This window comes from Anser cygnoides, chromosome Z (assembly GCF_040182565.1).
Source record: "Anser cygnoides isolate HZ-2024a breed goose chromosome Z, Taihu_goose_T2T_genome, whole genome shotgun sequence".
Taxonomy (NCBI): Eukaryota; Metazoa; Chordata; class Aves; order Anseriformes; family Anatidae; genus Anser; species Anser cygnoides.
The window spans coordinates 44,768,380-44,786,155 of record NC_089912.1 but is presented as its reverse complement, the minus strand read 5'-3'; the positions used below and the strand labels follow the sequence as shown (position 1 = coordinate 44,786,155).

At 40.7% G+C, this 17,776-nt stretch overlaps 1 protein-coding gene across 2 annotated transcripts in view; it reads left to right on the top strand.

Annotated features, from left to right (window-relative positions):
- The window catches only part of LOC106045448 (TLE family member 4, transcriptional corepressor), a 97,521-nt gene that overhangs the window by 41,896 nt on the left and 37,849 nt on the right, over positions 1–17,776 (top strand). Inside the window, exons 7-8 of one of the 2 annotated variants that reach the window (XM_066987729.1) lie at positions 11,877–12,078; positions 12,500–12,516. In XM_066987729.1, coding sequence (XP_066843830.1) covers positions 11,877–12,078; positions 12,500–12,516 — 219 coding nt within the window. Of the gene's footprint in view, positions 1–11,873; positions 12,079–12,499; positions 12,517–17,776 lie in introns of both variants that reach the window. The other variant, XM_066987728.1, reaches the window with a different exon arrangement.

Sequence of the window (17,776 nt, the reverse complement as noted above, 5' to 3'; positions counted from 1 at the left end):
CAGTGTATCAAACACACTTTGAAATGCTAATTATTCCATTTACTTTCATTAAAATTCAAATTGCTGAGTGAAGATGTGGATAAGGGTCGCCGAATAATCAATCTGAAGTGAAGATATTGCTTCAATTATGCCTCTGTCTTTTAACAAGGAAATCAGGACTCTTCTGATCATTGCTGACGGTAGTGTAGAGCAGTGGTCTGATTGTAGCTTGTTTTTAATAGGCTGTTTCTAACTCTATTTTGTATCCCTCTGACCACAAGAAAACACTGGTAGTCAATTAGAAGATATAAATGGAAAAGAGTAACCTTTATTTCCTCTGAAGTACCCGTTAGAAAGAAGGGGGTGAATCAGAGCGAGTCGTGTAGAATCATGAATAACATTTGTTGTACGTCTTTTACGCTCCAGTGGGGAGAGTGGGAGATGAATAATTTCCCAATTAGTTTTCATTACCTAACCAAAAATATTGCCTTCTATTAACATTCTTTGCATAAAGTAAGTATCTAAAGGTTGGCTTCTTTGTTGTAGAAGTTTTTACGTCTGCTTTGCTAGTGTGTACGTAGTGTTGTTGTGTATATGCACGTACCGTTGTGCGTGTGTGCGTGTGTACATGCACACACATGCATATGAATATATCACCGTCTGTGTACGTTTTTGTCATTCACCCTTGCATATATTAGGAAGACTGTGAAAAGTAATTACATTCCTAGTAAATGTTAAGTGTATTGATGTAGAGCATGTGGCATTGTAGATACTGCCTATTGCACTTGTTATTTAAGTTTATCCTGCCTTCATGAACCGCTAAACTATACAGAATAAATATAAAGTCTAGAAGCTTGTCTGGGAGCCCAGCAGTTACTTCTGTTGGTCTGCCCCCGGCAGACAGAAGTGAATTTCCTATTTTGTCTGTTGCTGTCTGAATTTATCTTTTCAAGTCAATTGAGATTCCATTGCTTGAAATCTTTGTAATATCTGAGTTTTGTTTCTGTGGATTAAAAAGGGATAGCTCTCATCTCCCTCAGAAGAGTGATTTTACCTTCCTTTTTTTCACTCTTGTTTTATGTTGACTTAAAAAATGCTGTGTAGCCCTCTATATAGTTTTAGAGAAACAGGAGCAATACGGACTGAAAATTTCATGTTCATCAGATTTAAGGGGAAGTAATCTAATTCAGTCTTTAAGAGATTCATTGAAAATTGAATAAATAAGATAGCAAGTTATCGAAAGAGCTTAAGTTCTAGTTGCATGAATATCTACAATAATTTTATGCCTGCTCTTAGAGAGATTCAGAGTCTGAAAATGTAGCAAGGGACTCGAAAAGGCTTGTCATACTTTGTAGAGTGAATACCAATAAAAAAAAAGCAAAACACATAATTAGAAATCATGTCTTCTTTATATCTCTAATTATGTTGTTTTATATTATTTTGCTGCTTGGTAAGTCTGACAAAGTTTGTGTTCTTTTAACACCGATATTTAAAAAGCTTCCAGTGTTTGTTCTCTGTTGATAGTTTTTCAAAAGATATCTGTTAATTACCCATTGAATTGTGTATTGGAAGAAGGCAGAAGCAGTGTCTGAGTTTTTGAAATACAAATGTAGCTTAGATTTCTCAGTGCTTTGGGGCCATATTCAGTTCACCTCGTTGATGCTGAACTGTTTTTCGTTTGAGTGGAGGAACTACGGTTAGAGTTTAAAATGCATTTTACTGGAATGGGGTATGGCACAAGAAAAGAATGTGCACAAATCACGTCTCTCTTTGTGTTTCACATATATATTTTTATATGAATGTTCTCTGATTTAATGGAATCTGATGAAGCACCTTTTTAACTTTGCAATATTATTCTATCTTCATTGGTAAATGAACCAAATCACTGATCCGTGCAGTTTAAATGCAAAATACTGAAGTGAGCCTGGAACCTGGAGAGACTGCTTGTTCTCCTGACAACAAACTCGTTGTGTTTAATGGAATGAAACACAGTTATAATGACTTCTTTCACAGGTCATGTTCAGTTTAAAACTGTTGACGGACTGAAACAAGTTAAATATCATCCATCTTCTTCTTGAGAGATACAGGGAGAAAAACTAAACCAAAACTATGTATCATAAGCATGCTCTGCAAGAGGATTGTAAATCTGCATCTGGTGGTATTTGCTTTGGGCAGTATGGTGCAGGATTCTTGCTTGGGGTACTTAGTAGTGCACACTCAGTGTCCCTCTCCAGGTTGGGTGCATCGGCATGAGCAACATAATGCATCCAGTTGATCTCGTCATGTGTCATAGCTGCCGTGTTTTTAAATTAGAAACTGCAAGTTCACACTGTTGGAACAACACACAAATTGTAGCCTTAAATCAGTAATATGATCTAATTAGGAATGATGTTTTCATTTCCTGTATTACTAAATTGAGTTGTCTAACTCTCTTAAAATGTTTTTTTTTTTTTTTAATCCATTGTACTATATAATCGGAACATGCTGTGTGAGTGTGGTTACGTTTTAATAAGGGAGCCAGGGAATTTAACTTGCAACTTTATAAGAATTTTATCAGAGTATGTTTTTTTTCCCTGTTTTAAAATAGTCAGTTTTCAACTGCATTTGGATAGTAAGACAGAAATGGAGGCTACTGCCTGTTTATCACAGAAACAGATAAATGCTCCAAAAACTTAAGAACAGGTATGTGATGGTGTTCAAAGAAAATGCAGTTTAGCACAAGAAATGCTGAACCTCAATTTTTAGCAGTGACATTTTAATGATAGGAAGTCTGCAAAATTATTTGCCATCAATTGTGAAGGCAATAACAAGCCTTGGTGGTTTTTCACACTCTCTGTGTTAAGTGCTTTCAGAATGACAGCGTAAACTGTGTTAGAGAACTCCAAGGAAGTAAAACTGATTAAAATGTTCATGCTTGAATGGTGCTGATGGAATAGTTCATTTGGACTTTCTCTACCTCCTGCAGCTCAAGCTGAAATATTAAAATTCAGTGGATTTAAATCTCTCTCCCCTCAGCTCAGGAAAAAAACATTACATTTTAATAGGTTTTAAACTCATAATTCATTGGTTTGGAGCAGCACTATTAAATCTATTTAAATATTACTTGTATTACTAAGGAAATGATTTAAATGATTTTGCTTTTACCATTCTATACATATCTGGGTAAAAGTGTAAAAAAAAAAAAAAAAAGGAAGGAAGGCTTTGGTTTAATTTTTAAGCATTTTGTTTTATTATGTCACTTTTATTGTCTTCTTTAAAAATAAGCAAATGGCATTTGTTGGAAAAAAGGATGCCTCTGTATTGTGACTTATAACCATCAAGCTATAAGGTTTCCTCTTTAATACACTGCTTGTCAAAATTTCAATCCTGTGTTTGGGGCAGAAGTGCTTGTTTGCTCCATCTCAGAAATTATGTAATTTCTGGTTATTTTTAAGTGAGTATTCCGTTTTTACAGATGTGGAGTACGACGCCTGTTGTACCAACTTTATAGGTGTGCAGGTACACAAAGCTGTGGGAGTATTGAGATGCAGATAGGTGCACACAGGCTATAATAAAAAACTTAATGTCAGCGCATGCTGTTGCTCCCGCGGCCCCTGCGCTCCAGAGCTCCTGCTGCTAGGTGCGAAGGTGTGCAATTTAGCGGCATTTCTGCCTCCCTGCGGATGGTGTTTTTTTTTTTTTTTCTGCCTCTCGTGCGTGCCTGTGCAGTGGAGAAGAGAGGAGAGGGGCTTCTGGGTGAGCCACAGCACTTGGTGGGGATGGACTCGGGATGATGTTGCTGGTGGTACCTGGGCAGAGGACGGCTGAGGCTCGGACTGGGGGCCGGGCAGGGATGCTCTTTGCCACCCCATGCCCAGTGCCCGAGCAGAGAGATGACCGTGGGGAGGTGTGGCAGAAGCTTTTCCTGTGTAAACTGTGAACGTTTGCTTTCTGGTTTGTGTGGTAAAGCCGTTCCTGCAAAAAACACATGCCTTCAGAAATGGGAACTTCAGTGAGGACGGGGAAGGGCAGCAAAATGCCCAACTGTGTTGTTGCACTGGCACAAGCCACTTGCCTCTCGAGCCCTTTTGTATTGCTTGTGCAAGGGCTGTGCTGGTCTTTAGCAGTGGTTGAAGCTTAGATGCTGTAAAACAAAGTGGCCACCTGCTGTATATTGTACACAGATTGTTATAGTGGGAAGGTGGCAGACGAGGTTGACTTAATGGGTATGTGCTTTCGGTTGTGTTCATTTGTGTACCTAAAGAAATACTGAAATGCACTCCTCCCTGTTTAATTGCTCCTTTGCTGTTTGTATACTGAGAATGTGTGAGACGTGGTCTGCAAATTTTTTGACACTACCTAATCCCTGAAATTGAATCGTAGGAGGAAAAACATTTCGGCAAACATCTTTTTGTTTCTAATTATTTGTCTGAGGTATGGCTGGGTTGAAGACACTGCTTTTTTTTGGGTGGGGGAAGTGAAGAGAGTTTTTTGTAGTGTTTTTCCCATGTGCCAGCTTCAGAGAGAGCCTTATAGGTAAGGCCTGATTTAAATAAATCTCTTCCATATGCAGCATTATCCTGATTTAAAGAAGGTGAAAATGAAGTACACAAGATCTTTTTAGGGATTTTTGAGAGAAGTAATTAGAATGTAAATAATTCCAGGTTCCATATTTACTGAAAAAATGCTCCAAGGGTGGATTTTAAATGCTGTTGCTACACTTGGAGTGGGCTGCCACTATTTTCCTCTTTATGCAAGCTGTTGTAGCTACTGAATTTATATTGGTCTATCACTGTAGGAGCAGTCAGTAACATGTTTCAGGGCGAAGTGCAGACCACTTATTACATCCCACTGCCAATATGCTGATGCCAGAGGCCCTGCTCGTTATGCTTAAGTAAGTGCATATGACACGAGTGCTACAGCTCACATGCTGTATCTGATCAGGCAGGAGAGCTGACTTCTGCCTCCGTGTTTCTCAAGATTTTCCAAACCTTGGCACCACAGCTAATTGACCACCACATCTTTTTTGGGGGGTTTAGGATTAATCACTGCAGATAGGAGAAGAATTTTCTGTGGAGAATTTTCTTTGTGCTCTACAGTATGAAGATCCCAAACAAAGACAATTTGCTGAAATTCAACGCAGCGTGGATTTGTGTGTTATAACCATGAGAAAACAGAAAGTAGGACTGAAAGAGCTATGTAGTCTGTGCTTTTTGGTGATTGCTATCCAGAAATTCGACTTACTAGCGGTGGATTTAAAAAAAAAAAAAAAAATAGCATCAAGCAAATGCACGTGCAAGATACCATTTTATGCTAAGACTGCATGGCTCTTTGACTATACCTTGTGAGGAAGTTTAGAAGTGAATTACTGTTGCCACATTAAAAGCTCTGGTGGTAGAATCGCTTATGGATTTAGCAACTCAGGTCTCTGTGTGATCAGTGGCATTTCTTTTCTTTTAGCTTTTTCTTTTAGCACCAAGTCACAGTGGAGACACCATTTTCCTACTGTCTGTCCAGAGCAGAGAAAATCTCTTCCCAATGTCCATGGGTAGGATGTGAATAGAGTGTCTGGATAAATCAGGTGTGTGTAAATAGGATAAATCAGGACAGCGTGCACCTGTCCAGATCTGAATTTTGCCCTCTGTAAATGAAGACACCCCGTTGCTGCTGTCACTGTTCTTTTCTCTGCACTGGTCTTTGTAAACGGTTTTGAAGCAGAGGTTTGTTATGCGAGGCACATGTGAAGCCACTGGTGTTTCTTACGGTAAGACCTTGAGCACAGCTGCACTTGGTGCTTTCTGCCTTCTTTTGCAGATGCGAATTTTCTTTTCCTAAGCTAGCAAGGGGATGGAGAAGAAGGAAGAAGAGAGCTTAAGTGGCATGATTTGTGCAAGAATTTCTGCCCTTTATTAAATGATAATAGAAAGTGATTTTAAAGAGCCTAATTCTTCCTCCTTCCACTCCCAGTGTAAAAATGAGAGAGGAGTCCTGCAAACAGACAAATGAACTACTGAACTCTGAGATTCTGGGGAAAAATGCACATGGCCTTTTGTGGGAAACCAGCTTTTTTTTTTTTTTTCATTATTAAAATGCTGGCCTCTTTAACCACAGGTCTTCGGTTTGGTGGTGGATCATATTTTTTTTGTTGTTGCTTTCATCCTCTGTCTTTGCTGTTTCACTGCGTGAAAAATAGTCATAAGGGGGGAAGGGAGGACAAATGGTGAAATGTATCCTGACAGATGTTCCTGTATATATGATTAAGAACGGAAATGTTCCCTGCATATATTGCCTTTCATCCCACAATATGATTCTGGAGTTGACTTCTTATTCGTAGATCACTTTAAAGATCTTTGAGGCAATTTGTAGAGATATGATTCTGATAGTTTCTTTGTTATTTATGTAGGAGTTCTAAATGCTCCCCTTCTGATTAATGACAGCTATTGATTTTTCCCTTCCCCCCATAGTTTTCTCAGTGGAGCTTGCTTTCCTTCTGTGGAATCAGTATCCTCAAAGACAGAAAATACTGATTCTCAGGGAGGAAGAATTTTGGCATTTGCTTAATGTTTTTTATTTACTTATTTTTGTTATTGTTCTTTTTATTTATCTCATTTTTCTCTGTTTTTATGTTTTTTCATTCTTTGTCCTGGATTTTCTAACCTGTGCATCCGTTTTCCTTTGTGAGCAGAAACAAGCACTGTGTTTGCTGCAGATGAGCTGTGTATGAGGGTACTGAGTTCCCACCAGTCTCTGATGCCATCCTTTCACACTGGGCACATGCAAAATGATCACTCCCTTACAAGTCCAGTCATAAGGACAGTAGGTTGCTGTATCCTACATCTGCACCACAGTCTCTTTAAGACAAACCAATCATATGTTATATGTGCATATAGCTCCAGGTCTGTTCCACTGGAGGAGCTATTGCATGACTGTCCTTCTATGCTGTTTTGCCATGTTGTACCTTAACATTAAAAAACAAACAAACAAACAAACAAAAAACAACCCTGGTTTGGGAGGTTATGACAGCAGAGGAAGGAAATGGAGACAGTGCACATCATGTCAGGGGGTGCTAACAGGCATGACAGATAAAAATTCGTATCATCTGAAACACGCTTAAAATTGTGTGTGCCAGAGCACTTCCTTTTCTTGCTGGTCTTTGAACCATTGACACTGTGTACTCAAGCCATTGCTTTTATCTCTTTATATTTTTTATCCTGATTAGGGTTTTGTGTGTATGCTATCACAATAATGTTTCTCTCTGAACAGTCAGTCACTTCACCTGAATAATTTCATGAAGCTGTCTTAGTCAGATGCTTTGGTGTCCCCCCAGCAGTATAGCAGGTTTGTGTGTGATTACGTGTCTTTTTGAGACGTTAGTTTGTTAACATTAGAAATGTCTTCGGGTTAGAGGAGTATGTTCAGGTTGTTTGGATAATGGCCGCGCACTTCCAGGGTCTGTAAAGGAAAAAGTGGTAGATTACTGTGACACAGAGCTGCTTGGAAAGTATCCAGTAAAAACTTGAACCTTTTCCAGGAAAATAGGTTTTGAATGTGCTGACTATAACAAGAGAGCATTAGAAGCTAATTTGTTAGTGGGTTTATTATCACATTTTGTTTTAAATTTGATCTCTTAAGATGTGTGGGGAAAAGAATTAAGCTAAGCATCAATATTTATAATTCCAGTTGTAAAAATTAGTGATACTCAGATAAGAACCTTTTACAAAGCCTTTTTATGCATTTGTTTAGACATGGCTTTAGGAGTTTTTTTTTCCCTTGTCACTATAGACTAAGTAGAAGAAAATGCAGAAAATTTAAAAACCCAAACCAGATTAGTAGCAATTAGATGTTATCTTTATTTGATATGGGTTGATAATTGTTGAAATTTTTAATTCAATTTTTAATGTCAAACTTATTTAAATGACTGTCTTCCTAAACTTATTACCAAAAGAGCGAGGTTTTCTTTTTTGGCTTCTTTCTGACTACTGATTTTACCCTTGCTCCTATATTTTTGTGTGTTGGATATTTCTTAAAAACATTGCAATCCAGTAGGATTCTATAGGGGATGTTTCTTGGTTGGTAACTGTAGCTGTTTTTATTTCTAAATAGTTCTGGAAAATTTACAGCATAATAAAGCCTGGTGTACTGGTTTTGCAAGTTTTCACCTGTTACGAAAATGCACGCTTGATTTTATGCATACTGTAGTCAACTGTTCTAGGATTGTCTAGTTAACCGTATGCTAAGAGTTCACAAATGACATGACTAAGGATAATAAATTAAAGAGGAGATGGAGGAGTGGGAAGTGAAAGCATTACAGCAACATCAAAAAATTGTATGGTTGCTCAGTTAGTTCATTTTCAGGCTTTCCTTGCAAGTTTTTAAATTGTATCAGATTTCACGATCTAAATTCATTCTATAGGCAAAAATGAATGTAACCTGCATTCCACAGGGGCATATTTATTTGTGGGGAGAATATCTGTCAGTTGTCTTATTTCATATCTTCAGCATTTTGAGGACTAGAGAGAAGACCATGTTTTTTTCTTACTACTTTGTAGCACTAACCAGATGCCCAGCGGGTAAGGAATTGCCCATGTTTTTCTAACTTTCTCTGTAACCAAGCAGCTGTGTACAAGCTGGTCTAGAAGATAATACTCGCTATTGATGCTGATGGGTAGTGAAAAAGCAAAACCAAGCTGTGAATGTTGCAGGCATTTGAACATAGTAATAGATTTCAAAGGTTTGGAAATGGCAGCTGGGGAGGTGCTACCACTTTCTGGCTTTGCCTTCTTGAGTATGTGCGTTAGAAAACAGTGCTTAATTATGTTGTAATTTACTTTTTTCCTTCTTTTATGATGACTGCCAGCTTTGTCCCCACAAGGCATTGTATTCTGAGAGCAAAAGTCTACCCAGTATTTCATTTCTATTTTTTTCATTTATGTTTTTGGACCGGTGTCTCACTTTGGACATATGACGTTGCTCATCATATTGGAGGAGCTCATAGTCCTTTTCTGTACCGATGCAGTCCTACTCCCAATCCACGTGTTGTTGAACTTCCAGTCCTACTCTAGTCTATAAATATGCACCGTGTTATGTGCAACTGCATTGCATGAGCAAGTGAGGTAGTAACGGAATTTGGGATGTTAGGTTAGCAGTCTGTTTTTCATACCAAAGTGTTTTCTCTGTGCCATTGCAGTGTGACTAAATCACACCAATTTTCTGCTGTACCAGTGAATGGCACTGCGTGACTGTGGGGCCATCTTCCATCCAGATTTCATGTTCCCATCACTTTCTGTGAAAGATCTTCAGAGTCCCTTCAGAAAAGTTGTGTGCATGGTTCTCTGTGGCAGGAAGGCTGTGGGTTTGTTTTGTTTTTTCACCTGCTCTCTTCAGTTCTTTTCAGAGATGTCTGCAAGTCAGCTTGCAAGGGAAAACATTTTAGTTCTTGGTCAAGAGAATCTGGGCCAGCCATGCAGTTCTGGGTGATCTCAAGCTGCTGCACTGAGGAGTCATTGCACATACTAATCTTAATGCCCAAGTTATGTCCGGGAGATGTTAATGTTTGGCATAGCCAAGATGCAGAGCCTGTGGTGCTGTATGGCTGAGTTATGTAGAGAAACTCCCAACAAAGTCCAGTAAAAATGCCATTGAGTTTGTACGGACATTTTCTTCAAGCTCTTTGGAAACCATCCTGTATCCACAGAGAAGGTCATATAATGCAAATTGGGTAGATTGGTAGGCAAATGTCTATGGATTGTACAGAATTGTGCAGCGAGTGACTCTTACTTGTATGCTTTGATCAACAGTGAAAGAGTTAACAAGAGCAAAACTCTGTCACTGCTGGTATTCTCTGGTGCTTCTCAAAGCCATTGGCAAACTCAGGAAGACATCTTCTTGCATTGGTTTATAGCACATTTTCAAAGAGGAACGGGTAATCCATGTTTAAAACGAAATCCAAGATTCTGGATTACAGGATCTTTTGTCTGCTCATATTCTTTCTCTGTTTATCATTTCTCTCTGTCCTCCTCCCTCCACAAACCCAGCATGCCAGCTTGTTCCCTTGCTGTAAGGTAGCCCCATTCGAATTCTAAAGCTAACCAACACACAGTTGTCTCGTTTCATTTTGTTGTAGTTAATTTTCAATTCTGAGCAATGAAACATCCTTCCATAAGAGCACTAAACAAACAAAATGTGTTTGGTACTTTCTACAAAAAAGGACACTTAACTAGAGTGACATGGGTTTGCAAGTAGGGAGAGGATTGATTTTTCTTTCCCACCTGCAAGAATCTTGTTTCTGGTTTTCTTTCTTTTTGTGTCTTTTTTTGTCCTATTTTTTATATTTGTGTTATTTTTCCCCTTCCTTTTGGGTCATTCATCTTCTGTCCCTGGCACTGGGCTGAGTCAGATGCCGTGTACGTGCTACTGTCACTCAGATTCCACCGCCTGGATTGTGTTTTGAAAAGTAGGAGAAAGATCTCTACCTTCGCAGGAAAGTGTGGAGGGATGTGTGCGTGCAGGGTGCTGCATGAGTTATGTGGCGTGCTGTATACATGACTTGCATTCTTTTACTTTCTGCTCACCCATATGTAAAGATTTCATGCTAGGGAGGGGAGGGAAAAATCAAGTGAACAGCATTATTGCCTCTCGATTGATTAGAGAGCTAGGCTGTGAGGTGGGAACTGAATTTAGATTCAAATGAAAAACAAATAAAAGCAGAACTTGAATCTCCGCAATTAGGAATTTAAAATGGAATGTTTTTATGCAAAGTGAGTTAAGTTTTTATTTCTTCCTCTTCCAAAGTCCTTTATGAAGACGTGCAGGGAAGAGAGCAATCCTAGAGGACTTCTGATTTGATTTACCATGAGTCCTGAGAAGTGACTGCTTGGAAACTAAGAGAAAATTTCAAAGCTAATCTAGTTTCTGTATGAACAGGAATTAGTTGGACAGTTAGTGGGCAAGTCATGGACCTAAACAGATCTCTCTTGGGATATATTTAACATAACTTTTTTTTTTCATGCCTTCCCATTCAGTAGCAACAAACAAACTATCTACCCACAATGGTTAGCATAGCACAGAGCTTGATGCAGCCCTAGTTGAGGTCAAGCACTCCAATTCGAACCTCTCAAGGGCTTTCTCTATGTGTTGCCAGTGTACTGGTAAAAATGACTTTAAACTCTTGTCAGCGCAGTTACTGGTGCATGCATCACAGTCCCACTCAAATAAACCTGTCACAACACAGAGTCAGCAGCTAGAGAAGAGTACAAGGGCAGGCCTCTAGCTTTTCATTCGAGCATCACTAAACGTGCACAGAGTGCCCAATTATTTCAGCATTATTGAGCAAGCCTACAGGAGGACCCAAGCCTTGCTACATTAGATTTTCTTTAGTAATTTGCTCAAGTACCGCTGAGGACACTTAAAGGGCTTAAAACGGTGGCTGCAACCAGTTTCCTTTTCTGGATTGTTAATTCAGGTTTTCTCTTTCAAATTAACTCTCACTGCATGCTGTGCAGTAGCGCTGGGAGAACTGTTTAACACTAATTTTCTCAATTTTCAGCTTTTTTTTTTTTTTTGCATTATATAACTGCTTTTATAGTTACATATGTTTTGATTAGACTTGTACGTTGTGTGTTTCTGCTAGCAAGAATAAAATGTAGCAGCTCTGTCAGAGGAATAAAAAATTCACTAAAACTGAAAAAAATCTTTTTTTTTTATAATTATTTTTTGTTAATTCAGCCTGAAGTTTACAGATTGTGTTGTGTCCAAACATACAGACATTTTTAAAATGCCAAGGTGTTTGTGAGAGTTAATACGTGGGTTGATCGGATGTATTGGTTGATCTGATCAGTTAGGTTTGATGTACAGGATCAGTCAGACAACCCCCCTCTCCCTGAACACATTCAATATCTGTGTTTCATTTTTCACAGCAGCAACAACTCCAGGCCCAGCATTTGTCACACGGACATGGTCTGCCCGTGCCGCTCACTCCGCACCCCTCAGGCTTGCAGCCTCCAACCATCCCACCCATTGGCAGCAGTGCTGGCCTTCTGGCACTGTCCAGCGCACTGGGGGGGCAGTCCCACCTCCCGATCAAAGATGAAAAGAAGCACCATGATAACGATCACCAAAGAGGTAGGCACTGCCAGATGCGTACATGGCTTCATTTGTTTCTTATTCCTTCTTTCTTTTAACTCTCCATATGTTTTGAAAAACATACAAACAACAAAAACAACAACAATATTCACAAGTAATTTTCACTAGCTAATTGCTTTAGTATTTATTACCTTGTAGTAGCCAGAAAGTGTGTTCAAAAGGTGGAGTTCTGGTTTTATAAATCTGGCTGTAGGGTATTAATAATTAACTGTACAGAAAAGTTAACATCTGTGCGATTTATTATTTAACAGATATCAAGATTCTTTCTTCTGAGAATGATAAGTGTGTAATTTTATGTAAACTAACTAGTACTTTTCTCTTTCTCTCTCTTTCCCCCCACCTCCTCATCCCCTGCTGCTGCCTCCTCTCCTCCATGTGTGTGGGGCTGCTCTGCACGCAGACAGAGACTCCATTAAGGTAGGACTCCATTTTGCAGGTGGAAGGATAGGCTCAAAAGAGCTGCACGCTGCATTTTTCTGACATGTGGTCTGGAGTGGTGGAAGAAGTCACTGATTGAAACCAGGGTGTGACCTTCATGCTGATTATCAGAGTCCTGAATAGGCTGTGTATCACACTAAGACAGTGGCTGGTCATAGTGCAGCTAGGATTGCCAGTGATGTACCATCCAGCGAGGCTGGTGATCAGATCTCTGCCCCTTGGCCAACTCTCAGTGTTGGGACTGTTCTCGGATATGGTAAAGAGGACTGTCCTGAGTCTCTGTGTAAACTTCGGAGATAGAAAGAATTAGCCGGTGGTTTTAAGTCTTCGGAGGCTGTAAAACTGTAATTCTGATATATCCGCATAATACCATTTGCATTGAAGTTATGGAAAGCTGTGTCACTTTCAGGGAAGAAACGGGTTCCCACCTGCTGTGGTTTCAGCAGCTGTTGGCTAACTGTAGTGAAAGGAGCTGCAGAAGGCAGCACTCACTAAGAATCCTATATTCCTCTCCCAGAAGTCAGTTTTCACGCTCTTAATGACTCTGTGGTGTACATACGTGCGCCATCCTGTGAATGATAGTGTTTATAAACAGCCGTAATACATATCTTGCAGCTCATGTAATTTTGAGCATTCAGTGATGCATACTGCAGCAATTCAGCATATATTCCTGTGTGCTCATCTGTACTTGATAACCATCACAGTCTCACAGAGGATGCTGGAGTTTTAATGCTGCAAATGGAAAGGTGCATCTTGGCTCTGCCCTCTCCTGGATCAGCCTGCTCTCCTCACTGGCACTGGCCATTTACCAACTCATGGCAGAAGCAGTTGTCGCTGGTTGCGCAGTTACCTGCATAGCCCTGGGTAGCTGGATGCAGTTAGAGTAGAGCTTGAACAGCTTGCACAATCTTCAGAAGCGTAAGATTTAGTGGGTTTAGATGATGGTGAGTGTGAAATGAAAAGGGTGCTTGTCGTACAAAGGGCAAGATGTGTGCACCTGACTTACTGAACACTTGCAAACAATTTGTCAAGTTTTCAGCGGTGCTTTTTTAAGAAATGTGTGATTCATTCTTGGGGGTGGCCAAACAGCAGAAGAGGTGTTCACAGCACAAGTTTTAGGAGCGTTTGATGAGATTGCCAGGAACTGGCCAGTAGGGTGTCCTCAGGGCTGCATTTTGGAGCCAGCTCTCTTCAGTGTTTTTTAAATGATCTGGATGCAGAAGTAAAATGCATACTAAGCAAGTTTGCAGATGATACTAAATTAGGAGGAGCTGTGGACTCCCTTAAAAGTAGAGAGGCCTTGCAGAAAGATCTTGATAGACCAGAAGGAGGGGCAGGCACTGAGCTCTGCTCTCTGGGGACAGCGACAGGACCCGAGGGAACGGCATGGAGCTGGGACAGGGGAGGGTCAGGCTGGGTGCTAGGGAAAGGTTCTGCACCCAGAGGGGGGTCGGGCACTGGGACAGGCTCCCCAGGGCAGTGGCCATGGCACCGAGCCTGACAGAGCTCAAGAAGCGTTTGGACAATGCTCTCAGACACATGGTCTGGTTTTTGGGTGGTCCTGTGTGGAGTTAGGAGTTGGACTCAACTAAGGTCCCTTCAGCTCAGGATGTGCTACGATTGTTTTGCTCATGTGCCCTGGACAGAGTCAGGAGAAGCACAGTGCCAGGCACAGGCTTTGCCCCACCACAGACCTGTCCCACCAGGGGCTGCCGTGTGAGGGGGCATGCCTTTGCTTCTCCAGCAGTTCCCAGTGGGGACATGTCCCGTGCCCTTCCCCACGTATCTATTCTGCCATTGGCAACTTTGCTCTGTCCCAGCAGAATGAAATTGAGCTGGTTGTTGTCAGTTTTACTGTTACTCACGTGGTTCTGCATAACAACCAGGAGCTGACAGGAACTGTCAGTTTTTACTGTGAGCAGCAAAGGCACTGAAGCTGTCTATCCACCGACACAGGACAACAGCGCATTGGATTTCACTTTAGCTTCTTTGTCACGAGGGCTAGAAACTGGGATTATTGCTTTGTGCAGTGAAACCAGGCACAGATTAATGATGATTTCGGCAGAACACCCGCTGTTCACTCTGAGCAAATAGTTTTAGCTGTTCTTCTTTTTTCTCCACATCCAAACAAACAAGTGCAAGTAGGGCAGATATCTATATATATCGGAGAATATAAAAATGCTCATTTTCTTTAGCAGGCTTGCATACCTGTATAGTTGAGACCACAAGCCTTTCACTCATGAAGGTGAATAAAGAGAACTGCTAGCATATAGGGTATGCCAATTACTGTTTTAAATAGATTTATTAGTCCTCTTTCCATGATGTCAGTGGGATGTTGGGGTATTTATGCTGGTACGAGTATTGCGGGTGTGTTTATACTAAAAAGACTGATTTTGTTTAGTTCATCTGAAATTACTTAGAATGATTCAAATGCACTGTTACTCATACAGCTTCTGACACTGAGAGGAGGGTGTCACTACTTTGTAGCAATTTATTTTGAAATGATAAGTAGATGTTTGTCTTGTACAGTGTTCAGGTTGTGAGTTGGCTTGTGTGTCAGCATTATGGGGCTTGCTGCCAGCCTTGCAAGGTGAAATAGTTTGCTAATTTCCTTAAATGTTTTCAGTGATGCCCAGAGTAGCAGTTAGTCGCTTGTTCTATCGATCTGTCCTCCCTTAAGTGGCTCCTGGTTAAGAGAGGCTTTTTATGATCGTCTGCTGTGTGACTTGAGATGTTTTTTGTCAGCCAGAACGTGCCAGTTGCCAGCAGCTGGAGTCTGTGTGCTTGTATGAAATAATTTATTCATGCAGGATAATGCTCCTTAACATTTAACAGGTAATGAACGTGACATAAATTTCCTTCTTGCTTTTAATTTTTCCCTTTCCTCTTCTAATGTGCAAACAGGCAGCTCTGGTACTCTAAATAATAAGTAATTTTTGGCCATCTGTCAAAAGGAAATTTCAATACAAATTTAAATTAATGGTGCCTGAAATTTTTTATAGCTCCTCTAAAAGCCTCTAATGTGCAGAAAATTCTGAATCTGCTGGTAGTAATTAGTGTAGCATGTAATGAGGATATGGGCAACGTTATACAGCCCCAGTGTAACGTTTTGATATGGTAGCAAAATTTTGATTTATACAAGGTTGTGCCTGGGTTTAATTGTGAGAGACACTTTAAAGTGTTTTCTTGCTGATACAGATTATTAAGCAGGGCAGATTTTAGAATAGCTCGTAAAGTGTAAATTTACGCTTTAGTGTACGATTCAGATAATGAAGGTACCCTGCCCATCGGTATAGAGGAGCTTGACTGAAGTGTCCCATTTCCCCTCGCCATTTCATGCTACCACTTCCCGTGTCTTTGATTTGGCAGGCAGTTTTGTTCATGAAACTTGTTTCCAGTTATGCTCACCGTGACCCTCCCCGTAGTTCTGCCCAGGGAAAATGCTGTGCTGGAGCAGCTGGAACTGCTGCTCTCTGTTCCTCCGCACAGAGAGGAATGAGCAGCGTGTGGGTGAGGAAGAGAAGGGCTGGGCTGGTAACACCTTTGGCATGTGAGATTTTACGGGTTCTTTGGAGGCTGTGGCAGGCAAGTTGTTCATGTCACTGGTGAGCACTGAAGCCAAGATCTGAGGCTGCAGCCATGGAGTAAGGCAGGCTGGCATCAAAAGGCTGTTTCTTTTCAGACACAGTCCCATTTCAGTTTGTATCACTCTTCTAAACATGACACTTTCTGCCTGATAAGAGAGCCCAGCCTTGCATCCTTCCCAGCACCTCCCTGGAGCAAGCAGTTCACTGCTGAAAATGAGGAGGGACCTTCCAGATAACATGAGATTGTCTAGGAGCTATTCCTAAATAATAGATCACCATCTGCACATCAAGTTCGGTGGAGGAGGATGGCTTTGGGAACTCTTTGATTTCATATCAGATTCAGTCCTCCGAATCCTCTGCAAAGTTTGAAGTGGGGAAGAGCTCGAGATGCAGTAAACCGGGTCATGGGTCTGCTCTTCAAGGCAGAGGAGAGGGGAGGGAAGGGCAGCAAGGGGCTGTGCTGACAGTGTAGTGGTGGCTTAAGGGATATGACAGAATAATATGTGTTTAGACTCAAAGACAAACAAGCAGCCGCACAGTTAAACATATAGCTTTTCTGAGAAGGTCTGATGTTTTCTCTTTGCAATGCAGTAAGAATAATTTTTTTTTTTTTGGCTAACTAGTAAATAAATAAAATATGATTCTGCGGTGCTGCAGTGTGCCCTTGCTTTCTGTTTGCACCCCACAAGGATTTTTCCACCTCTCGTAAGGACTGCTGATTCAGGAGGCATGTCATTCTTCCTGGCCTGCTCCTCACCCACTGTCTCTGGGACAAATTTGACAAAAGTTTCTCTGGTCCATAACAAAGCCCCTTCTGTAAAAATTACCTTCTGAAGAAGCTTAGGAAGCATTTTGTGTGTGAAGGTGTCATATGGCAGACAGTAATCAAGTGGTAGCAGTCTCTTCCCATGGCGTTGGCTGAGACACCTGGACTAAAGGAGCCCCCAGCCGCTCGCCAAGCTTTGGGTCTGTCACAGCCAGTGATGTCCCTTACCAACATATTCAAGAATTTCAAAGTCTTCAAAATCACTGTCCTGTATATGGGACTAAACTCTTGCAACTTTTTTCCCTGTCTGTAGTTAATCCATTTCTGTTCTTTATACCCATGTGGTGTATTTTTCCTTTTTTTTTTTTTTTATTTGAATTGTAAATTATTTGGGGCTAGGCCATACCTGTAGTACGATATGCCAACATGGTGGGAACTGTTCATTTCTGTGAGTTCATCTCAGTCACAATAAGTCAATAATTAAAAGCTGCTATCTTGTGGCTGGAATAAAATAGCCTATTTGAGATCCCTCTGGAAAAGAAAAAAAAAAGGGGGGGGGTTTACATGAAAGGATAATTTTAGCTTCTGAAATAACAAATCAAACGCAGATTGGAGATGCATTTCTGTCCAACATGTTAGTGAACTAGGAGAAGTCTGTCAGGGCAAATTCAAGTGGGTTTAGCAGTAAGATTACTTTTGCCTTAATCTGTGGGAAGGCTAATAATTATACGTGTGGCAAATACAGAGAAAGGGGACTCGTTGGTGTGAGTCTCGTGTTCCATTTACATTTCTGGTGGCAGGTGCTCCAGTGCTTGCTAAAACCTGAGCCTGTCTCAATTTAGCTTCTCGAGCTGTTAGCCGCTATTAAGTGTTTAGACCTCTGTTC